Source organism: Oxyura jamaicensis, chromosome 1 (assembly GCF_011077185.1).
Source record: "Oxyura jamaicensis isolate SHBP4307 breed ruddy duck chromosome 1, BPBGC_Ojam_1.0, whole genome shotgun sequence".
Taxonomy (NCBI): Eukaryota; Metazoa; Chordata; class Aves; order Anseriformes; family Anatidae; genus Oxyura; species Oxyura jamaicensis.
The window spans coordinates 85,595,068-85,620,204 of NC_048893.1; the positions used below are offsets into that span (position 1 = coordinate 85,595,068).

General features: G+C 45.9%; 1 protein-coding gene across 1 annotated transcript in view; it reads right to left on the reverse strand.

The window, feature by feature from the left end:
• Positions 1 to 18,725, reverse strand: part of GAP43 (growth associated protein 43) — a 59,706-nt gene extending 40,981 nt beyond the window's left edge. The window contains exon 1 of the mRNA XM_035314834.1: positions 18,586 to 18,725. Coding sequence (XP_035170725.1) covers positions 18,586 to 18,615 — 30 coding nt within the window. The 5' untranslated portion in view covers positions 18,616 to 18,725. The remainder of the gene's footprint in view (positions 1 to 18,585) is intronic.
• Between the last annotated feature and the right edge of the window lie 6,412 nt (positions 18,726 to 25,137).

Here is a 25,137-nt window from a genome sequence, read left to right on the forward strand (position 1 = left end):
TCAGGAAATCGCAAGACAAAGCTGGTTCTTGCCAGCCCATTTATTGACCCATCAACAGCCACAACAGTTAGTTCTTCCTAAGTTGGAGCTAGGCAAACTGTAGGTCTGCTCAAACGAAGCAAGCATTATGGTATGCAAATGTCTATGTCATGTGGCCAGGTTACGGCATCATTGTATTCCACCTTTCAGATGAATTTTTGCCTCAGTCATGAAAACAGTCACAAATCCCACAAATTCTATTACAGGGAGTGATTACCTATTCAGCTCTGGAATGTGGCTTTTCTGTTATTTGTGGGATGGTGTTCTGTTTTTGTTTGTTTGTTTGTTTGAACTCTATTTTTCTCCTTTCCTGTCAGACAGAGGAAACCGTATCATATGAGTATCACAAAAGGCATGTAGACATAGACATACACACAGACACATGCACGTGTCTGATACATGTATATAAATAGTGGAGTACATCAATAATATGCAAGAAATCTACTGCCTGAAGTCAGTCTGCATAGCCTATTCACTAAATTCTGCTGAAATGAAATCAGAAATGAAGCATAGATATAGAGTATTTTCAGAGAGATTAAATTCAGCAAGAGTCATTTGAGCCTTTCCAGAAAATAATGAGTTCCAAATGCACAAATGCTTTCTGAACTCTTCCAGAACAGTCACTAACTCAGGGTTTGGGGATCTGACTAATCACTAGTAACATCTGAGAGCATTCACTGTAGACTTGGAGAACCTATTGGGGTTTTCAGGTACTTAATGTTTTGATCCCAATGCAATGCAGAGGAAAAAAGTTTACTGTATTTTGCTTTGCTTGCAGAAACAATTATTTTGAAGCCTCAAGAAAATATAACACATCCCCCTGTCCTCCCCCAAGATGCTTGCTTTCTAGATTGTACTTTCACAGCACTTTACAAATATTCATGAATTATTAACATTTTAGTATACATTTCTATGCTTTCTAGTGGGTCAGCATAAACTTGACTGAATGAGGAACTAAAGGACTAGGTTTTGAGGAACCAGTGGTGGGCTCTTCACAAGTACCTACTTGCCTTAATCCTGTTGAAACCAGTGAGAACTAGGCACTAAGGTTCTTTGAGAAACCTGCTAGCCTCCTGCCTATATAAATCTTATTTGTTAGGACAGTTCTGTAAATTACCCGATAACACCCTGACACTGTTTTGAAGTAGCCTTGTAAATATCTGCTGAAAGATTGCAAAGTAAAACAAAGGAGCTTAAAGAAGACTTAAAGCTTTAGTAGGAATTCTGGATGTTTGAAGCTTAGGAAACTCAGGGGAATAAAAGGATTACAGCAAAGTCTCGGTTCCGTTTTTTTGCAGTCAGAAAGTGGAAAATGAAACTTCAAGAGGTAGAGGTTTGCCAAAGAAGAACAGGATCTCAGGGTTAGGACAGCTGACAGATGGCTCTTCTACAGCCCTGCCCTACCTTTGCTGCAGAAGTCCTCTGTCATCCTGGCCCTTACTTTTCACAGGGCAACTCCTAGTTGCATGTTCCTCATCTTTGAGTAGCTGTCTTCAGACACTTTGAGTCTGATTTGGAGCAGTGCTGAGCAGTCAGAGCTGCAGCTGAGATTAAAGGGAGATGTTTTCAGATATGTGCCATAAAAAATAAAAACGACTAATAAAAGTCACTTCCTTTGTTTCTCAAATTTGGTGTGTAAAAATAGGGAATCCTGCCAACCAACCTCTCTTTGTGTCAGTTCTCCATCTGCAAAAATGGAGTAAAATACTCAGTTATCTCATATGAGTGTTGCAAAGATTAACTAAGTAATGTTAGCTAAGTGCTCAGAATCACAAGGCAGCCCAGGAGAAAATTAGTATTTCTGATTTCAGAGCAGAGTTTGAATAGTATTTATTGAATAAAGCTGTGGGGTCACACGCAGACATAGTATGAGAGAACAAAATATTGAATAACCGCTCGTTAAGTGAGCACTGTCCATTCTGTGACCTGAATGTGGTAGGAATCCCTGGAAAGAAAAATAAGATGTGTTCCTGTTATTAGAAGGTTATTGAGATACACACACAAGAAGAGGCCATGCTGAGGTTTCACAGGCAACTGCATTTCCAGTATTGGCTAATTTTTGAGTACTTGACTTAGCAGCCTTAATAACTTTCTTCTAATATAGTTTCTCTGTGGTCTTTTTCACACATAGACTAGTTCATATTGCATCTGAAGTCTAAATCTGTTTTCAGTCCTCGTAATGAAGGATGATTCAACCAATGCTGTTTCTTTCACTTTCTAAAACACAATGAACTAAAGCATGGGAGCTCAAACTAACTGGCCTACAAAAAGCATCTGCCAATGTCCAAGAGGTGTCAAAGCTCTACCAGGTAACATAGGTGAGGGATTTTCAACAGGCAGAAAACAGCAACTGATCCCCAGGGTCCCAGCACCCCATGTGGGTGAGGTGAGGCCAGGCGCCCGGCTGAGTCCTAGTGCTTTGGCGAGCTGTGGGCTTCAGAAGCCTCAGAGACCATCCTCCTGCATGAAGATGCTGATACAAAAGCAGCCTTAACATCAGCAGAGTGTGCTGGCAGTAATTGGATGTATCTCCATTGCCAGAGTCATACTTGAATTGCTTAAAAGTCACAGGCTGGCCATCCTTGAATTAGGAGAGGCAGGATTATCAGTGGAAAAAGAGACATTTTCCTTAGCAAAGAAATATATTAATGGAAAGTCTTATCTGGCAATTTAATGAATGCACAATTACTGCATCAGGGAAAAGCCCCCTAAAGATTTCATCATTTAATATGTACAAAAAGCTACTGAACAGAGAATTACTTTGTTCAAAGGATCTGCTGTATCCTTGCCTAGTTTTCAGCAACTCAGTGGCTACCCTGCAGTATCAGAGCTGGAATAGCAGGAGTGCTGCAGGGCAAGAGCATAGGATGTTGATAAAAGTGGAGCAAAGGAATGACAGAAATCCTGTTCAGCATTTTCCTGTGCTCTGTATAACAGTGCTATTTCACTGCCACTGGCAGCAAACTGACCTCCTGTTTACACCACAGTACTTGCAGCTTGTTTTTTTTTTCCTAAAAACTGTGCCCATCTCCAATTCTGATGAGTATCTCCAGGCATTTCTGCACTGCTCAGAGTTTTCAGATTTCCACACAGCAGAATCGCTCTTCATGGTACCCCTAAGAGGTACTCGGTAAACTCTGTCGTCTGCTGCGCCTGACAGCAGGAAAAGCTTTGAGGCAAGTACCCCGGAGACAAGCTGAAAAATTACAGGTTGGAGATATCGGCAGCAACGCTACCGTGCTGTGTGAAGCTGAGATGCAATGGATCACATGTGAAAGATGGGACTGAATGGGGCTGGATGTGAGGAGGCACAGCAACAGGGAACACGTTTCCCTTTCTGCAGGGTCAGGTCAGAAACGTAGAAGAGAAAGAGAAGAAAGCCAGCCCTGCCAGTGGGGCCACTTACTGCACTTTGTGAGATGGGAAGGCTGACCTGAGCTTGGGAAGGCCCATTCATTTCCGGAGTGGGTGCTTGCAAATTGCAGCAGTACCTGCTGTGGTCAGTGCTTTCGCTTCTATGGGAGAGGAAGACACGTGATTGTAGATGCTCCCAGCAATGCCATCTCCTGACCTAGTCTGGCACCTTTCCCCTCTTTTCCCCTCATTTCTGTGCCATGACAGTTTATAACCCTTAGGCAATCTACACAGGAGCAGGGGTTGCCCCAGGGTGAAATCCCATCTGATTTGAGAGCAGTAGGGACTACAAAACCCCCGCCACCTCACAGACGTTAACACAAGACTTACGTTTCCATTACCTTCTTGGCAAACACGCATCTGGTTTGGCCTAGAGAGAGCCACAGATTCACTTTGCAACCAGGCCTCTTTCTTCCCTATGCGGATAGCCTCTCCACTTCCACTCTTAACCGGAGAGGAGCTGGGTCCTTTTCCCAGACCTGGCACCAGAACCTTCTCTTTTGGCCACCTCCGTCAAGTGTCTCTCCAGATCACTCAGCCTTGACCATCAAGTCTGCAAGACTGCTGACAGCCAGAGGATTAACTAGAGGAGCAGGAGGAGGTCTCTTAAGATGCCATGACAAGCAATGACAAGCAGAAGGTCTCCAAAACAGGAGTCGGGGTGCCCTCATAAGGCACAGGCTTCAAGTCATAACCAGTAGTTAGATTTGTTTGGTTTACAGTGTCATGTCATGCTGACACGTCTCAGGAGAACAGACAGAGGCACGAGTCTTCTTCCGTACTATTGGAGTGTGGGTGAATTCCTTTCACTCACAGACTTTGGGATTTCTGCACTGGGATTTCAGTATTTCCATGTCAGGCTCCGTTAAGACAAAACTCTCCCCTGAGCGTGTTAGGCTGCTTTGTGTCCCTGTGGGAGAAGCAAACTTTTTTTTTTTTTTTTCTGGAGATAATTCATGAACACTGAGGCCTTAGAGGCAATGCATCGGTTCATCAGCAGCCAACAACGGTGGGAAAAATTCCCACCTGCACCTGGCCAGAAACCTGTGTCCCATTTTATGCGTGCAGGTGTTCAGAGTCTCTACAGTAACAACCCCAGGCAGGCACTCATTAATAAAAGTGTATGACCATGGATCAGCGAGGCTCCTGCCTTTTCTCTGTCTGCCTGTAAATCCCTGTTTGAAGGCTCTGACCTTTTTCTTTAGCCCATCCTCAACTGGAGCTGATGTTCCAGGCAGACTGAGCACAACCTCACCACACAGAGGACCTCCAGGGCAACAAAGGGAGCCTAAGCTGCATGAGAACAGCATCAGGATCAGGACATAGGACCTACAAAACCATAGACCTTCCTGCTTCCTCAATTCTCAAGCTTAGACCTTCTCTTTAGACAGATGCATGTCCCATTTCCACAGACACAGACATAAAGTGACCAGCAAATGAAGCAAACAAACAATTTACATTACTCAGGCTGCTTCTTCCAGGTGCAAGGGAGGGGAAGAGGAGAAGGAAAAAAAAAAAAAAGTAATTTTCCCATTATCTCTAGATTAATTCATTCAAGGCACATCAATACTAGTGTAAACACTACTGGTAGAATATAGAAGCAAAAGCAGGCAGATGATTCCACTTTCTTCTGTGCCTCAGTTTCCACACTTACAAGGGGAGTAATAACAGCAGTGGTCAAGGCTTGATGTGTTAGGGATCTAAAATGACTTCTTCTGGCACCAAGCAAAAATCCAGTACTAGTTTCAGTGACAACACATTTTTGTCCACTTATTCCACAACCCACTGTTCATAGGCACAAGTACAAAGTACCATGACTCATACATTACATAAAAAGCCTGTCTTACAATCATCTTCATGGTAAAGGCTGAAGTAGAAAACATGAAATGGAGACTACCTCTGAAATCTTGTTTTTACTCCTTTGTGCATATGCCTTGTGATAGTTTTTATCATACTACTTTATTCCTGCAAGTCCTCCCCACCCCAGCTAGTACAAAGGATAGTTAAAGCTCACTGAGTGGGTGCATTCAGCATTTTCCCTTCATTTCAGGCATGGTGAAGTGCATTATTTGCCATACATCTGAAACCCAGCACTGAATAGAGAATTACTAATTTCCTCATAGGTTTTTCCACAGAGCAATTTTACTGCAGCATCTCAGTGCTCCATGAGCCTTACCAGATGTTCTCACAGGGGAGGCAGGGGAGGTTGTTACCTCTGCTTTACAACCACTGAAATAAGACAGAAAGAGGATAAGGTCAAAAAGTCCAGGGCACCCACTTGGGTCCCCAGATTGAGATGCCGTGGATTAGCATTTCCCCAGCTCTGTGCATGCTGGGAGCAGACTCCATACAATACCAGCTCTGCATTTCGGCAAGTCAGACCCCAGGTGTCTCAGGCTGAGAACCCAGAGAATGAGAGCACGCCAATTAGTGGCCACCCATGGAAAGCCTCATTTATACAGCTTTTTCAGTATCACATTGGAACTTGTGGCAAGAGGCAGGAAAGGTTCAGGGGCAGTGTTCAATTGCCATAACATGAGACCATTCTTCTGCTTTTGAACAGCCCCCTGCCCAATTCAATACACAACCTTCATCACTGGCGATAAGTGAAACAGGAGACTATAGAAAACACCTTCGTTTATGGCAAAACCCATTCAGTCCCTAAGTATATCCCATTCTGTGCTCTGAATGAGGCTGTGATCCTATTGAAAAAGATATATACCACTATTTGACCATATAATTAAGGACCACGTAATTATGCCCGTACATGAGGGAAGGCAAATTAGAGAGGGATTGGCAACTCTTTCAATTAATCATTTGACTACATCCAAGTGTCTGACTGAAAACTCAATGTATGCTTTAAAAAAGCACTTCATTTCCTATTTTAAAAATGCAAAACGAAAAGAAAGAAAATTGGAAATTCCATCATTTGAAATCATAATGGCTTTCTCTCTCCTTGTATTATAAATTCATAGCAGTTGCTTACTAAATAGCTGCAAAACTATTGCACTTTCCAAACTTTATTCTTCTAATACCAACCTCAGATGTAGCCAAATAAAAAATAATAATAATAAACAAACACAATGCATATTTGAAGATCCCTACCAAAAACTTATCCAAACCGGAAAAGCTCAGCAAAAATCCATGTAGCTGTCTTGGACTGTTAAAACTTCTCGTCCCCCAAAAGCTGGGTAATCCTGACTACAGGCAGGGTGTCTTGCTCCTACTTTTGTGTTGTGCAGAAGCTTTGGAAGAACCTAAGAAAGGATATCTTCCTGAGGGCTGTATGGACTCAGCACGTGATAACAGAAGATACTACAGGTCAGTTTTATTTCTTCTACATTCTCATGCAACAGTATTTCTTCTGCTGTATGAGAAAGTATTTGGTGAAGGTGAAGTCTCTTTAATGTTATGTCTCAGCATGTTTTATTTAGTATTCCCAGCTACCGCTGGGACATATCATAATGGGAGCAGAGGGGATTAAGCACCAAAGGTGAGTGCCAGTAGGGGTGCAGCACTCCAGTTGGGAGTTTCTGAGTGACTGCCACATATATGCTTCGAGACAATTTATGTCAGGCAGGTAGAAGAAGTCACCAACTGATAAATCCCTTGTAACAATCCTCTCCTGAGGATGATGAAAAGGGAATCCCAGTGTGGAGTTCCAGCAGATGTCCATGTTCAGAAGACAGATGTTGGAGCTAGTGTAGGAAGAAGAGATGTCTTGCAGAAACCATTCTAGTCTACTAGAAAATATGGGGAGAACTAGGCACCTCAGTATCATAATACAGCAAATAAATCTTTTGAACCTGCCTATATTAAATGCTGAAGACAAAATGGTATCTAAACTCTCTGGGTTTAGGCATCTTGCTTGGTTATCAGGGAAGCATCTTCTGTTTTGGATTCCAAGTCCTGAATCTCTGCCCAGAAAAGGACAACAGCTATAGTCCTCTCTGACAGCATGCAGTTGATAGGTGTTCATCTAGTATCCCAGTGGCTAGACTAGCGTATCTAAATTGTTGGAGATGTCAGTTCAGTTTTCCACTGTACCTGAAGGTCCTCAGGTCTTATTTTCCTCCTACCGTAGCCTGTTCAGAGTAAGGTGCTCCTAGCTTTTCCTGCTTAAGCTCTTAGGCTTTTTTTCATGGAAGAAATAAATACACATGAGGCCAGAGACAAAGAGAGCACAGAAGTAAATATAGCTTTATAGACCATTTGGTTAAGCGCTCTTCTGCAAGAGGACAGATTTGGCCCAGTTCTTGCTTCAGTGAATATTTGATATTAATCATAGAAAATACTGCTGGGAAGCCACAAGAGACCATTTAGTTAATCCTCTGGTTCAGAAGTACCTCCTACAGCCCTTCAGTGACGGAGCTGCCATTGCTTTCTCTGACAATCTACCCCAGTGTGTCACTATCCTTTTGGTGAGAAAAAACCTCCTAAAGCCTAGTCCAAATCATTCTGACAGCCCATTAAAGACCATTACTCATTGTTTTATCCACTTTGGATATGAAGAGCAGATTATTCCCATTTTCTTGCACTTGTCATTTACGTTTTTGAAGACTAGTATCCTGAGTCCTTCATCCTTACTCCTTTTAAGAAAACAAAAGAAAACACAAATTATTTCAATCTTTCTTCACAGATTACATTTCTGTTGACCTCCAGCAATTCTCATTGTCCCAGTCTGCACTCCCCCTCACTGGACCATACTTTTCTTAGAGTGCAGTGAAGAACAAGGCATGCTATTTCAGCTGAGACTTACATGTGCTGATCAGAGCTGAAGGCTTATTAGATGTGTCTTACAACCTATGTTCCCATTTGCACAACCTCATAAAATGAACTTGTGGTCCTCTAGAGATCCTGTCTCCCCTCCTGAAGGACAGCTAGTTGTCCTGTTGGCCCCCCTGGGCAGCTGGGTGCAATTTGTTAATTCTTCCCCTGCAGAGTAACTTGGATTCCCTCTGATGCTTTTCAAACTAGGTCCTTGTCTTGACAAGATTTTCTTGAATTCCAGTAATTTTTGCCAACATGTATCTGGTTCATGCCATCTGCACATTTAAAAAGCATTTTCTCTAGCCAGTGATCCAGGCTGAAATTAAAATATAAAGTATAATGTACTTAATGAAAACATTATGCAGCAACAGGCCACAGCTCAAGCTTGTGGCAACCCGCTCAATAGTCTTCCATTTCGACAGGAAATCAGTGAGAGTTACTCATTGAGTGGGATTAGCTACACCAGTTCTGCATCCATGCTGTAATGTTTTACTTTGGACCATGTTTCTTTGCTTCACTTATGATAAAAGCTTGTGAGATAATGTCAAAATGACAAGATATGACAACTACTTCCCCTGTATCCACAAGGCTTGTTATAGAAGAAAGCTAAATTAGTTTGACGTGATCTATTCTTGACAGATCTGTGCTGGCTCCTAATCATCTTCTTTATTTGATTATTTCCACCATTTTTTTCCAGGAATGAAGTTAAACTGAGTAGTCTGTAATTTTTTTTATCTCATCCTTGGCTTTTATTTCAGCTTTCAGACACCTCACCCAGCCCTTGTGAGTTTTCAAAGCACTCATACCTAATGGTTCAGAGGTTGCTTCCATTAGCTTTGTAAATAAACTAGTATAATTTGAAACAATCATCTAATATCAGTATATCCTGACTTGTTCTACCCCTTTTCTAGATCCTGATCTTCTTTTGTGGCCACTGTTAATTGTTCCAGCCACCTACTAGCAGTGAACCATGTTACTGGAGACATACAAAACGGCCATTAAGCACCATGACCTTACTGACAATGCACAATGTAAAGTTTTAAGCAAAGCTCTTCCCTCCCCTCCATGAGTATCATAAACACTAAGGTAAGATGACTTTCTTTCACTTCTTTCTTCTGGCCATATTAATATTTGATTCTTCCATGCAAAACAGATCAGTGTGCCCAGGAAACACCGCAAAAAAAAAAAAAAAAACGGGTCCTGGCATATTCTATAGCCTACTAGCACATTCTCCTTGGAGATGGGGGTTCGGATCTACTGGGGGAGAAAAGGCACATTCACCGCATTCCTGGGTGAATATTTTAACCAAAGTATTTCTGAATGACAGGAAGGTAGCACATTGCCTTCCTCTTGGGCGCATTCTCTGTGGATGCTTCACCTGACAAACTTACCCGTCTTGGCTGCGCAGGAAGAGCAACTGGAATAATACTTGGTTTGTAGATCCCGAAGTAGCTTAGCTGTTTAAGTAGATATTCAGCTAATTATTGTTTATAAAACTAAGGATCATCTAGGGATGCCAGTAAGCAGTCTTTAAATGTTTAGAGGACTTTACAGGTGTATGTGTAATTATCCCGGGACTTGAGGTACCTCCACAGTTAGAAAAGAAGGATGCTCTACAGTATAAATCCCTTATTTCTGGGTTCAGAACAATGGTAAAATAACTGTGATATGCTTCAGACTCCTCTTTTCAGCCACACCCTAATTAAAAATTAATGAAATTCTACTAGATAAGGCATTGTCTTATGGTATCTTTTCCTGTCTTGTAGAATCATATGACTTAAAGGAAAAAAAAAAAAAAACTAAAACTGTAAAACAGAATTGACTTTAAAGGAAGATTTCCTAAAAGCTCTTATTAGGTTTTGGAGCTATTTTTTCACTGGTTCGTCAATTCTTTTGTTTTCCACAGAGTCATGTAAACTGGCATCACAATGGGAGGTTCTTTTTCCTCCATGCCTATAGTTTTACCACATAAGAAGGAGAGTCAGGTATTGATTCACATATTAACTTTTCTAACTATCCTCTGGAAGTGATCCAAATTCTGTTTACTTCATGAAGGTTTTGGTTAGCTTCAGTTCTTCAGTTATTTGGGGGGAAACATCTTTTTTCCTTTTGCTCCATTCTTCCTTTTCTCAGGATTGAATCTCTTCTAGCTGGTATTTCTGACTGGCCTTTAGATACAAAGGAAAGGCCTTTTGGCAGATCCTGTGCTTCAAGTGGGATTGGTTGCATCCTTGTCATGCTTTTTTTATTTCATTTTTAAAGGTCCTGTCAACATTAAACATCAATTTTCTGTTGTGGGTGTCTGTCCTCAAAACTCTACGTAGGGCTTGATGTTCCTCTGGGTCTTCCACTGGAAATGCAAACAGCAGGAAGGGTTAAAAATACTGTCTTTCATCTCTAATTAGGAAAAGTCTCCATTCTGACAGGTTCTGACTCAGCCTGTGCAGTCCAGGCTTTTACAAGCTGCCAGTCTGACTACTCCAGTGCAATAAGCTGAGAAGGGAATTCCTAACCTAAGAAAGCTGTCGCTGGTTCTGAGGAACACAAGTGCCATTTCAGTGCAGCTCTCTCTAGTCTACAGTGAAGTGTCCCTGCTGAGGGCAAGCTTTTGGTCCAGCTTCTAAAAGCTCCTTTACATCAGTTCCCCGTTGTTCCAGTTTCCCCAGGTTCCAGTACACCCTCCCAGCCACACCACACCCTGCAAGCACAGAGGAGCAGGAGATGCTCTCTGGACATTTTTTCAGCAGGTGATTTGCAGCAGGGGACCTCACTTTTACATGAAACTAAATGCCTGCAAGTTTTACTTCAGCAAATCAACAAGCCATCCTTCCTTCTTTAGCTCTTTCCAAACCTAGGTAATTTTCATTAAACTACTTGTAAGTCCACCACTGGATAACTCACTCCTAAAGCTGTGGGTAGACAAAAGAGAAAAGCATGGCACCGTGCTGCCGCAATCTCCCCACCCTTGACTACTTAACTTTGCAGATTTATAAGGTCATTGGATACTGCTGATAAAATAAATGGATTAGTTTGCATTGAATAGTCTAAAGTCTATGCCAATTGATAAGTCTTAATTATAAGAGTAATCAAGCCTAAATTTTTCTAGACTTCATAAATTATTAAAAACCATCCCAACTGATAAAAAACAGAAGTTCTCGAGACTATAGTTTCACTCCTAGGCAATTATGAGAAGAGTGGGATAAAACTATCTTCAGAGCTGGGTCTAGATTCAAACATACTCCTCTGTATCCTTAAATTTCAGGGACAGTCACACCAAATGAATAAGATTCCACCAGAGCCTATTAGCTTTACAAATTACCAGCCTTGAGAGAAAGATGTCTGCTAAGGAGATAATGTTTAAATATTGTGAGATGTCCTGGCTTTCTATAAATATATACCATGATTATGACTGGAATTAATTCAAGAAACTTTAGAAGTAAGATGAGTAATGAATGGGATTGACATTTATTGATTATAATTTGAAAGAAGATAAGTACATCCTGGCTTTCCTTTCGAGGAATCAAAGCCAATCAACCCTGGTGGGAGGAAGCCAGGCTCAGAACATCCTTTTGAGCTAGCAAGACAGCTGGACCACACCCTGGCACCCAAGAGGGGCATTAGTGGTTGAGGGACAAGCTCAGAGGAAGCATGAACCCTCAAGAAGGCAGGAATGGTGATACTATCTAGTATTGCTTGTATTGCTCCTATGGCAGTTGTGCCCCTCCCCAGCTGTCTGCTGGGGTTGGGCATATTTTCACCGATGGTGACAGCAGAGTGATAGGTGAGGATGCACCACACTGCTGTCTCTGTCTGTAGGTGCTCATTTACAGCAGCTGCGACAGCTGCCCAAATGGAGGAGAATGATCTGGGGATGCTACAAAGGCCAAGTGGAAGCACAAAGGAAGAACCCATGCACTTTCTCCTCCTACCAGCTTCCCTGCTTATACCAGAGCCAGGAGGGGCGAAGGGAAAAAGACCCTGATGGCAGTGGCTGATGCTGCCAGCAGGAGTCCCCAGGAAGCACAGCTTAATGGAGGGCTGGTACCCAGGTGGAGGAGAGAAGAAACAGCAGGAGGACTGCATGGTCAAGGGAGCAAGAAGGAGGCAAGGAACGGAACAGATGGGGGGAAGAGACAAAATGAGTATCAGGAGGAGACAGCAGGATCAGTGTAACTCTAAAAGCACAAATTCCTTTTGTTATATGCAAAACAAATGAGTATTTTCATGACACTCTCTCCACCCCACACATATTGCAGGCTATAAAGGCTGGTGCACTGTGATGGTAGGGAGGAGCTGGCACATTGCTGAAGAACAGGGTGGAAGTTGTAGCCCTGCTCTCAAGCTCTGTCTCATTGTGATAAAACCTGGGTGTGGGAAGATCAACGGTTTGTGTCAGAGGCTAGTGAACAGCCCAGAACTGTGGGAGTGGCTGAGTATGGATAAAGCACTGCTTTGCCTGTCTAAATCACCTTTCACCTGAGGGCATCTGAATCCTTTTTTTCACACGCTAATTATTTAGTTTCCAAATTAAAGAGACACCTTGCAGAGAAGGCCATGACAAGCAGAAAAACTATGCCTACATCAAGTCAGAAAACAGGTTAATAGTACTGCTAGGAACAGAAACCAGCTCTCCCCAAACCCATTCCTATATACTAACTACTAGCCTGTGGTGCTTGCAACCGTGAAAAGCCGTGCAGTTTTACAAACACACTCAGCAGGTGACAGAGAGAGCCCCAAGGATAAATGAACACCTTCTCCACATGAGGCCATCAGAGCTCTGAGGTTACATGACATCTCCTGGCGTGCTCAGGAGGATCTTGGAATTATAGATGAAACGAATGCAGGTGGATTTTAGACTTCGACTTTGGACTTCAATTGTTTCACCAGGATACCTGCTCTGGTATTCCAGTACTTCCACTAGCAAGGCCAATAAATCTTCCACCGGGCTTTCTAGTTGGCCGACCTCCCCTAACCAGCCCCATATCTCCCTGTGCAGAGCTAGTGGGCTGTGGCTATTGCCTTACAGTTGGCCATTGGTTCTTCAGAACTCAAGTGCAGCCAGATGTGGGCTGCTGCCAAATCCACCCCTGAGACCTGCCAGCCTCACAGCAAACAGGAGAAAAGCGCAGTGACTTCCAAAGGGCATGAGCACAGAGAGCTGCCACTAAAAGGTTTCCCAAACTGAGATGGCTTTAGCCTGGACCTGTCATCAGAGCTGGCATTCATTCTCAAATCCAGATAAAGCCCTCCATGTGTAAGGAGGAAGCCTGAAGCAACAGAAAGGGGCAGTCACATGTGCAGGAGGAGGGGACAAGAGGAGAGTTACACAGAGGGAAGGACGCAACACATGGATGGAGCAAATGGCAGTCAGCAATGTGCCACCAGCACTAATGCACCACTGGCAGCATGCAGAGGTCTCAGCTTGTATGCACTTGATGTAAAACCTAGCAGGCTCTTTTTCTTCATGCTATCTCACCCAAAAGCCCAGCAGTCCTCCGGCTGTGCCTTCTGGCAACACCCCAATCCCTCAGCACACACACGCCTGTGTGGTGCAGACCGAGCAGAGCCCACACACACTTCATTTCCTCCACACGTGGAGCAGGCGAGAGCTGCCCAGGGGAGCACATGCCTCTAGGCACGAGGCCAGTGAACCCGAGCAGGTACACACACCCTTGATTTACGTCATGCAAGGCTATCAGCCTGCTTTTATCTTGCAGTGGGCAGAGGGCCAAGTCCACCTTCCCACTAGCACAAGAAGGCTTTGCAACTTGGCAGCTCTCGGCAGCAGGGAATTCTCCCTCCACATGGTGTCTCTGGGAAATGGGGAGGAGGAAATGCAATGCCTGTGTAGGGCAGCTCCTAGATCCCGGAATGGCATCACAGAGTCCATGACAGCAGGCCTGCAATGAGAGCAGACCCAAGGTGGAGCCTGTCTGCACTTCTGTCTTCTCGTCAGTGAAAGCCACACGACAGGAGCAGGGCTCCCAGTCGGAGTGACCCTTCCACAGGAGAAGGCCTCACCCACCACAGCACAAGCACTGTGGTGACTACACAGATAGTCTCAGCCTCAGCTTGGGGCAGTGCCCAGACGTCACCTCACTTGTGACTGCAAGGCAGATACTACTCTTCTTAACATGATGGGGAGGCCCAGGTGATGCCCACCCTCTCGGTGTGGCAGGGCAGCCGGGAGCACATTTCCTCATCCTGAGGCAGGAGCAGCTGTGAGATAACTCAGGTCCTCTCAGCATCAGGCAGGACAAGCCCTCAGACAACACGTGTCGGTGCCTCAGGCTACACACGTGTACCCAGCCCTGCACAGGTAGGTTCAAGGCAGCCTGCTCCGCGGGGATGCCTGGGTGTACCTGTGGGCTGGGGCTCCTATTCAGGAGCAAGTGGCAGTAGGCAATTTGGATCAACAGACTGGTTTCTTTCCTACCGAGCATTACTGCTGTCCTTCTCCCCCTGGAAACTCTGCCTGCAATTAGTTCCCGAGGAAGGGGCTTGCCTGTGCCATTAAGAACAGCTACATTACGCGATCTAGGAGAAATCAATGCCTCTAATCATCGGCAAAGGCAGCGGAGGAAGACAGGGTGATGGGGTGTTTCTCTGGAGACACTCTTCTCAGGAGAAATCCCAGCGGTATTGCCCCAGGAAGAGAAACAGTAAGGACCTGAAGTAATTAAACTCCCATGCAGCAATTGTTTACTGAAAGAAGCACAGAAAGCTTCCAGCATCTCTCAGAAAGGCAGAGGCAGCCGCTAGGCTCTCCCCAGGTGCAGATGAAGTGCCTCTGCCCTGAAGTCAATGGTCTGTGGTGATTTACACCACGCCGGCAAGTGGAGGGAGGAGGGGCGTGGATGGCCACCTTTCCCTTAAAATGCCCGTTTTCCTCCCTCCGTGGCGGTGTTTAAAGGCAAGACCATGCCTTGCAAGTTTTGAGGCATCCACATATTATGGCATAATTGAGATATTCTAAATGAGGTCCGAGATATTTTAATATCCTGAGGCAACAAAACCTCGTGCATCTTCCCCTCTTTCTCTTTTTCGCCATTTCCTCCCTCCCGCACACCTCTGCAGTTCCTGGAATGACAAGACACCTCGCCGGCTGGCTGCGATCGCTGGAACACTTCCCTAATGCCTTCTCCTTCTCCAATTGCATTAAGCTGCATCTTCAGAGATACAGCCCTGTTTATTCATGCTGCTCGCGTGGAAGGGGAAAGAAATGCAGACTGCCTCTCCCCCCCTCCCTCCTCGATGGGTGTGGCAGGTTTAAACCTTTGCAGCCGCCGGCTCGCCAGCGCTGGGGCGAGGAGCAGAGGACAGAGCGGGAGGGAAGCCGTCGGATATGGCTGGTGATGAATGAGACTCATCGCACCCACAAGTGGGAAACCTGCTTGCGGGTTATTGTTTAATCACTCATGCAAGCCGGTGCCGAGCACATACCCCCGTAACGCCCATCTGTTCTAGGATGCGGTTCCTAGCCACCTATCTAACCGCCCGGCTCTGCGTATCACCGGCTGCATCTCTTTCCTGGCAGCAAAGGTTTACCTCAGATTTTCAGAAATCGCCTTTTCGGGTATGCCTCCTTTTAGCTCAATATTTTGCGGGCACGGACTCAGAGGTGCAATCAGCTGTGGGCAGAAAGGACAACACCGAGCTATCTACATCCCTCACGGGTTGGCACAGTCAGCCAGATACTTCGCTCCTCACGCTGGCATCGCACCCACTAGGAAGAATAACCCGCAAGGTACAAGCGTGTGAACGTATTTGTCTGCGAGGGGTGGGCGGACAGTCACATACAGGCACACCTAGACATGAATGTGAAAAGCTTTCTTCCACGCCCAAGCCTGTAATTTCAGCATCCTGCTCTTTCACTGCCAGAAAGGCGGGACACCGAGGGCTTCCCCCAAAAAATAATCTGAGGAGAGCTGTCTTTATTTTGGGAAGGAAGCTCCTGTCTGTCATGAAGAACCTGTTCCTTATTTTTTTTTATTTTATTTTTTCCTTCTGTGAAAGGTCTGGGTGGGGACAGAGGAAGAGCACAAGCTGAAAACCGAGGTCTTTTTCTCCTCCGAATTAAAGCTTCCCCTGATGTATCAGCACATTGCTGGCCAAACTGCTGTATCGCCGGTTTGGCAGTTTTGGTGTGTATTCAGGTACAGGAGCAGGAGCTGGGCTCTGAGCCCAGAAACATTCACAGGATCTGCACATTCAGGATGTATGGCTGCATAAGGATGAGAAAGCATGTGCGAACGAGTGCATGTGTGCTTCTGCATGTACGTGTAGTACAGAGGCGAGCGACCGGAGAGCGTGCCGCACATGCACGCGCAAAGGGGTGTGTACCATGCGGTGGATTAATGTACAGTGTGCGGAGAGAGCACTCCGTGTGAGCAGGATACCTGCATGCCATGCATCTCCAAACGTGTTCGACTGCAGAACGATAGGAGTGGAGGCAGCGAGATGTAAAGAGCAGACACATTGGGAAATTAAGCAGGAAATTAATGCCCAACCTGTGATGGCATGGGCAAAATTATCCCCCCACCCCCCCCCAATAGCTGTCTTCTGGCTGTGAAGAATCCCAGAGCTACCTACTTTATTTCAAAATTTGCTGTGCACCTCCACCCACTGCTCTGTCACTCTGCCTCTCTGTCTGCCTGCCTTTTCCTCCTCTGCTCTTTTCATCCCATATTTGCTGGCTGAACGTGCTCTGCTGGCTGGCTGCAACGTGGTCCCCCCCCCAGCCATCACCACCTCCCTCCAGATTTTAGTGAACGTATCGTTAATTGTGGAGCATTTGAAACCTGCATGGGGAAAAATACAGGATGACGCAGGGTGCCTTTCCATCCTGCTCGCCTGCCCCTCCCCATTATTCTACAAAATCTCTCCTTCGTTTGGTAGCACACGTATCTCCATTCAGAAACACACCTTAACCTGGATTTTCTTTAAACGCTGTGCTCTTCTGTAGTAAGCAGAGTTACTTGCATCAGTGTGCTAGGCTATTGCTCCCGAGTGCTGCAGTGCTATACTGTAAGAGACATATAATGTATGCATATATAAAGTAACCGCTGTGGTTCCACGCCTAACACGGAGTTGAGCTCTGCTCTCAGAACGAGGACCAAAGCTCTTTGTCGTTACCTACAGATTCATAATTAGGGGAAGTTTCCAAAATGCCTTATGAAGATACCCAGGGCCAGCTCCTGCCTCCAAGTTCCGACTGAATAAATCCAAGACCCTCCCGAGGAAGTCCAAGGAGCTCAGCCAAAATGGGCTCTTTTGACCAGGAGCAGCTTTGGACTTTCACATGAAATAAAATGGGGGAGAGCTGGGGGGTGGAATGAATGATGTAGTTTTTTATTATTATTATTAAATTTCCTTATTGTTTTGGTCATGAAAATCTTGTCGCTGAAAACTAGCCACCACCCAGATCTTCCTATCACCCCCATTTCGTGGCAGGAAAAGCCAGGTGGTACCAGTAAAGAGAATGAGCTGGTTTCCAACAGGTTCACGCCGCGAGCCTCCCTTATCCCACCCGAGTTCGGAGCTAACAGAGGCGTGGTCCTCTGTCTCTTTACCAGCTGGTGCAGTTGTCTAACTGGTTGTACTATGGAGGGTACTGCAAAGAGGGTGACTCTCCCCTCCCCGGGCTAATGCTTTTGTTATTAATTAATTACACTTTTCCTTATACCATAGGTTTAAAAAAAAAAAGAAAAAAAGAAAAAAGAAAAAAAGCTTCAGGTTAAGTCCTGCTCAGATTGTTGTAACACACAAAAAAATGAATGCACCTGTCCTCCGAGCCACCTCGCAGCACATGCACATAAAGCATCTCCCATTCAGCGGAGCCGTGAGCAGTAGGGAGCATTCTGACCAGGGATCAAGGCTCACCGGGCATCCTTTCTTTTTCGGCTTAAGACGAAGAATTGCTTCCTTTATCTCCAAGGTGGAGGCAGATATCATCACGTTTCCTGCCAGCCGCCCCCCCCCTCATCCCCCCCCATCCACACCCTCAGAACCACAGACCGAAAATCCTAGGCAATGCATCTGCTGACAATTAAAATAATAAGAAGGATAGAGGGGGGATCCTGCTAGCTCCCCAAATGTGGACACAGGCCACCCCCCTTCCCCACATCGCCAGCCCCGGAAAGGCAAAGCAGTCGCGCTGAAGGGTGTGAAAAGAGCCTTCAGTCGCAAGATGCTAAAGAATTGCAAAAGAGACATCTGCTGAAAGCAGCTGAAATTTCCTCCCCCCTGCCCCTGCCCCTACCCCAGCCCCTCACACACGCAAGGCAGGCACGCACCCCACGGACCCCCGAGAGCCTGGGCGATTTTCTTAGCAGAAAGAAACGTAAAAATCTTCAGCTCTACCTGTTTTGTTCTTCTCATACAGCACAGCATGATCGTATTGTCCCCTTCCTTCCTTCTTCTTCCTTCCTTCTCCTCTCTCCTTTTCCTCTTCTCTCTCTTATCTCTCCCCCCCACCCTCTCCACTCCCTCCCTCCCTCCCTCCCTCCCTCTCTCTCTCCCTCTCTCGCACACGCACACGCACACGCACACACGCACACACACCAGGGCAGTTAGCAGCGGCTCTGAGGTCCACACATGCACACGCCGCCTCTCCCTGCCTCCCTCCCGCTATCCCTACCCTGCCCAGAATTGTTCCCCAGCTCTCCCCGGCTCGTCACCTTCCCCCCCCCCCCCCCCCCCCCCCCCCCCCCCCCCCCCCCCCCCCGGCCCCTTTGCCAGCCTCATGAATTATTAACATCTCCAATCTGGACCCAATTACCCAACGCCTTCCCCACTGTACAGAGGGGGACACTGCGGACTGCGGCGGGTGGGTGGGAGCCCCCAGCCCCGCTCCCACCCGAGCCCCCCCCGGCAGCTGCCGGGAGTGGGGTTTATATGGGGGAGAAAGCGCGGGGTGGGCACGGAGGGGAGAAGAGGGAGCGGGGGTCCTTGCCGCCCGCATGCAGTGTGCTTCATGCACAGGTGACGTACCGTAGGTGGGAGCTGCCAGCTAAAGGGGAGTCGGAAAATATGGTAAAATGGCTGTTAAGGGCCCCCCTCCCCCTCGCCGGCACACTCGCCAACATATATGCACACGCTGCCTCCTTCCCATGTGCAGGCAGCACAAACCCTGTGTGGCTGAGTCCTGCAGCGCGGCGCGGGACAACTTTCTCCCCCGTCCCCCAAGCCCATCCCGTGGACTTTGTACAGGCGCAGAGAATGATGCTCCTGCTACAGATCTGTGTTTCAGAACAGCTCCAAAAACTACAGCCATCGTCCCTTCCCCTTCTCCATTCCCCTTCTCAATGTCCCTGCCTAAGTAATTCCGGCGCCTATTGATCTCAGCCTGCAAATTTCTGTAAGTTATTATAAGGGAGATGTGCACGTTCACACACGCAGCCCGCCCCTGTGCACGTGTGGGAACAAAAATATATGGATCTGCATGCATCGGAGATCATGGCGATGCCCGAGTCTGAGTGAGCATTAATGCGCGCGCACACCCCCCCAAGCACACGTCTTGGAAGTTATAGCACGGTGTTTTCTCCGAATATATATGAGCAGGATAGCTATATCTGTCATCACGAAAAAAAAAAAAAAAAGATATTCCAGACGACGTCTAAACCGAAGCATGAGATTGTCGAGCACGTTAAAAATATAAAAAGACTGCTGGATTTTCAGGATTTCATCTACCAAAATTCAAATTTAGCGTATTTTATTTACTGTGTCTGGGAGGCACAGTCGGATGCTGTTCTCTTTCATAGTACTAATGGCACTACATCAACTTCTCTGCTACGCCATGGAGTTGCTTCTAATTTATTTTTAATGTTAAACTGCTCGCAAAAGAGAAAAAACGGTTGTCTTGGGTTATTATTAAGTATATCTAAATACATTGTTAGTACAAATACTGGCACGCACCCTTACACAAATAAATGCACAGATAGATACAGCTTCTGGAGTACCCCTCAGCACAGGCTCCTGCATAATCATATTCAGTTGCTATGACATCACTGCAGTTCCCAGCACCCTATATTTTTTTAAGGAAAGTAAAGAGCATTGCAAAGAGAATCTACCTAGCTGTCTACATCTGTGTGTAGTTTAAGGGAAGCGCCTTTCAGGGTTAAGCAGGTATAAATGGTAGTTCTGGTTTTAGAGTCCAGAAAAGGGAAATAATGGCATGGTAATGAGATTCAGAGATGATACTAAACTGGGAAGAGTTGCAAACACCAGCTGACACCGAAGAAGACCACAGGATTAAGTAACGAAAATTAGATTCAGCTTCAGAAAATGCATGCAGAGAGAAAGAAAGCAAACTATGCAATCATAAAAAAAAAAAAAAAAAAAAAAAAAAGACAGGTGAGAAGTGGATCTGCAGAAAGCAATGGGCACCAGGTTGCAGGAAGGGGTGTTGGTGGCACACACCACCGCTGGTGACACCATGCCAAGGCTCTGAGAAGTGGCGCAGTGACATTTTGGGACATGCCTATGGGATTTAGGAGGCCCTGCCCCAGCTTCAGGAGTTGCTGGGGGCTGATCGCCAGAACAAAGTCAGCGTGTCGTGAGCTTGTGTGCACTTGCTAACCCACGAGTGCTCCGTGTGCCCTTGGGAGATGGGACTCATCTGGCCAAGCATGCGTGGCTCTACCTGAGAGCATCACTCTGGGCTCCCTTTGGTGGTAGTGAAGAAGATTGGGAACTTCTCGGGTGTGATTCAGATCATCCTATAGCAGGAGCCTAAACTAGGTCAGATGAATCACGCTTCAGAAGTGTTTGAGAAGCTCACGTTCTTCCCACTGAGGAGGCCTTTTTAGGGAACCTCCCTGCTGTAGGGAGCCCCAGCGAGGAAAGCCTGCCTGCCCCCCCCTTTCCCAGACACCCATCCAGAGAGGGAGCAGGCTGGCAGCAGAATGGCTGCGCTGGTACAGCCAGCTGGGGGCAGCCCCCTTCCTCTACACACCTGGGGTGGTTTCTCACCACCTTGAGTCAGAGCCAAAGTCAGAGCCACCTCTCTCTGTGCCTGGCCCCACGGGCAGTCTACGCTCTAGCTTACTGCAAACCACTTTTGTCACATAGACCAAAACCCCTCAGTGGGTTCCCCGTGCATGTGGAGGGGTGGTGGGCTGCCAGCCCACTGCACAGTCACGTCTGAGTTCCCTCTGAATTAACCTGCTCAAGTAAAAGACACATATGCTGAGACCCGAGTTACCAGGGTATTTCAGTTCCTGACACCCCTTTCTTTCAAATCAGGACCCTTTAAGTACTTTTGGACTCAAAAGTTGGACTTTGAATTCTTTAGCCAATTATACGGTTTTGACGATTACATCCCAACAGCCCTTGTCCTGCCATTTTGGCTATGCCATCACTTCAACCTGAAGGGTAAATTGTCTGATAATAATGTTCAAAGAAGAAAGGATGAGTCTGCAGTAGTGAAAGAGAGGCTGAAGAGAATGAGGAATTTGAGTACGAAATTAAAGGCAGACACTTCAGCCAAGGTATTAATGAGCAGCAGAAGCAAAACTCAAGGGAAAGAGACGTGAATCCCCATTTCTTGATGTCACCAAGTCAAGATAGGATGCTTTCATCCAGCTGACACTTTTGTCTCCTCACTGTGCTGCCAACGCTGCCGCATTCAGCACTCCTTCAGAGTTTCTGGATAACACTGCTCTGTGCAGTGTAGACATGCCCTGGAAGGCCCTTTTGACCTTGGCTTTTGAATGTACACAAACAAAAGGAAGAGCAGTCCAAAGAGCAACGTGAATGGGGCGCTGGGGAAGGGGGCTGGCAGGAGGGGGTGAACAATGCGCGTAGATTTTAAAAGATTCATCTGTGAGACTTGACTAAATGACAGCTAAGGAGGTGAAGAAGTGTGGTATTTTCCAAAGCTACAAGCCTCAAGAAGGGAAAGGAATTAATTGGAGTAATGCATAGCTTGGTGCATGCTGCATGTTCCTTCCCTATGAAGGAGGGTTTGGTGCATGTAATTATTCAGATGACTCCTTTAATTCAAAGCCATGTTTTCAATTTAAAAGGGTCCAGAACATTTCGAAGCAATGAGACACATCGGTGGTTGTTACAACACAGGGCGGTGAACCGAGAGACACAAACCACTGCTTTTTCCCTGTGCACTTCTGCTACAAGGTTTAGCAGTGCCTGAAGTTACACTAGCAGCTCAAGGCCCATACTGGTCCAAGGAAAAAGCATCTTTGGCTCAGCTGCTAATTTAGGTTCATTAGTAAGAGCTCATAATCAGTTTTGGTTTGAAGAACCACCTAGTTTGAGCCAGCTTCTGCGACTGTAATTGGGCCGACCCCCCTGGCCAGATGAACTTAAATAAAAGGAAGAAAAAAGAAGATAGTTTGCCTGTAAGAGCTGTCCCAGTGGTAAGCAAGCTAAGCTGAAGAGGCGTCATCTCAAGAGAAGTACTGTGAAAGTCCCGCTACTAGGGATATTTAAAGCTTCAGTAAAAACAGCACTGAAGTGAGGGACTTGCTTTCATTGGGAGATAGACTGGATTTTCTCCTCATTCATATGTTCCACATATAGTGGTAGCCTCGCCTTTTGTTAGCCAAAATTCATGCTGAAGGGAAAAAAGCCAATTTCATAAAGATTTTTTAGGATCCTCATTTGAATAGGCATTCCTGAAAATCCCACTGCTGGCCCACTTGCATTTTTAGTATCCTCAGTAGCTATCCAACTCTGGTCTCGTTTGGGCTTGCTTTCAGTCATCTGTGTCTTACTGACACAAAATAGTGCAGGGTAACACTATGACCAAACTCGTGTTGTAGCCTGATTTATATGTATTTATGACATATTTATTATATTATATTTAGATTTAGATGTACTTATAAACTATTCTATGATACCACGATCTCCTTGGGGGAGTACAGTCTTCAATACAAGGATTACTTATGCCAATTTTTGGATTTGAGTTAATCCTGAATTATTAATAATAAGAAAGGAGAGCCTAGTTTATTTTGACCTTAGACTATGTGCAACAGGTTGTAATAAGCGGCTTTAAACCCATGATTTTCAGAAGTCACAATGGCAGTGTGGCACTGCGTCTTCTGAGGTCTGAAGCCTTCTCTCAAAAGCTTTTCTGCTTCAGAAAATGCCAGTCCAGGAATATTTCATTCAGTTTCATGACTGCTTGGCTGCTCATCCTGCACCACAATGAACACACAGGACGTTATTAGCACCTGTTGCTAATGTGTTAGCCAAAGAAATATGCACAGATGCTCTGCATTTATTCCCAGCAATTTCTTCTTTTCTTGCCATGCCTGCACAGCTGGGCTCACAGCACTGAAGACACCTGACTTTACAATAGGGAATGTAACAAGAAATGGCCTCAATAATTTCCCTGTTTTTATCATTCTTAGAAAAGACGTGTTTTCTCTAACTTGTGTGGCATACACTAACTGGAATATCTGGGGGGGAGCAAGGGTAGAAAGATTTTAACACGCACAAACAATGGTCTTTATAACCACAAGGTCACAGATAATTATTGTTGAGCCTCAGAATCAGCAAAAATACAAACACAACAGTTAAATCCCAGCATGGCTTAGTGCTGAAACCGTAACTCTTCCATAAAATGAAATCTCATCTGTTTGTCTGTCAAAAAGAAAAATGTCACCACCGAGAGCGGTCAGCCTATCAGCTATTATCCTCAGTGTAGTAATAGTCTGCCATGGGGGAATGTGACACTTTACAAGGCAGACCAAATACGAGACAGGATGACCCAGGAAGCCACCTCCTTCTTCTCCAGGGACCCTTCAATCTCTGCTGTTGGGTCTACACAGCAGTCCCTCCCGCTGTAGCACAGATCCAACAAAGCAAGCTTCGAAGGAGAATCAGTTGTGCCCAGGAGCTCAACGTGGCCCAACCCACCCTGCTTTTCAGGCTGCCCCCACCATTTACTCTAAATCCTGCAGTGCCAGGGCTAAACTGCTGTCAGCATCTCACTTTACAGTGATGGGTGTGATGGGATGAGGACAGAAACAGATGTTAAGGTTCGAGTCCTGCACTCTTTAGAGCATGAAAAGTGTAGAGAAGTCCATCCCAGTGCTGTTTCACTCTTCCTGGCTTCTTTACTGATACACTGCCATTCCTCTAGCACCCCACTGCTGAACGTGGGAGCTGCCCGGTGATACCAGCATGAGGACACGTCAGTGCCAGAGCGTGTCACAATTCCCTGAGCCTTCTTTGGAACATCTGCCTCGGCTCTGCTCCTGCCTGCAACACCCCTCTCCTTCAAGTCAGAGTGGGGATGCTGACCTGGCTGCTCCAGCACGAGGAAGGTGAGTGGCAGGGACAGGGTCATTGTCCTTCCTTCCTGTCCCCACAGCTGATCACGTTCTTGCTTCTAGCAAAACAGCTGAGTTAAGCAGAAACAGTCTGCATGCAGGAAAGTACATGGAGCATCCTTGACACAGACAGGAAAAGGGGGAAAGAAAAGCTAAAGAGATTCCTATGCCCTTAAGGCTCCAGAAAAACAGCTCCTCTTGCCTTGACTTCGTTTAGGTTGGAGACAATATGGAAAGAGGAAAGTCCATGGCCCTCAGTTTATCTGGCAGGCATGGCACATGCAGGGGGTTTGTTCCCTTGCAGCAAGATCCACAACACAAACCTCACTGTGTCCAACTACAGTGGAAGACCTTCCCAGTCCAAAATGCAAAGCACTTGGACAGACAATTGGTCTGTAGCTTGACCACACCATAGCCAAATTTTATTACAGTTCCCTTTAAGCAGAGTCCTGCTAGAACTGGGAGGTGGACCAACTGTGATTTTAATGCAATCCATCATCAGACCTATATTAATTGCAGTTTTGCAATGCAGACATTGTAACGGTCTTACAGGGTAGAAAGTGTTCATTTTGGTCAATAAAACCATCCGCTTTGGAGAATGGAAATTCACAGTTAA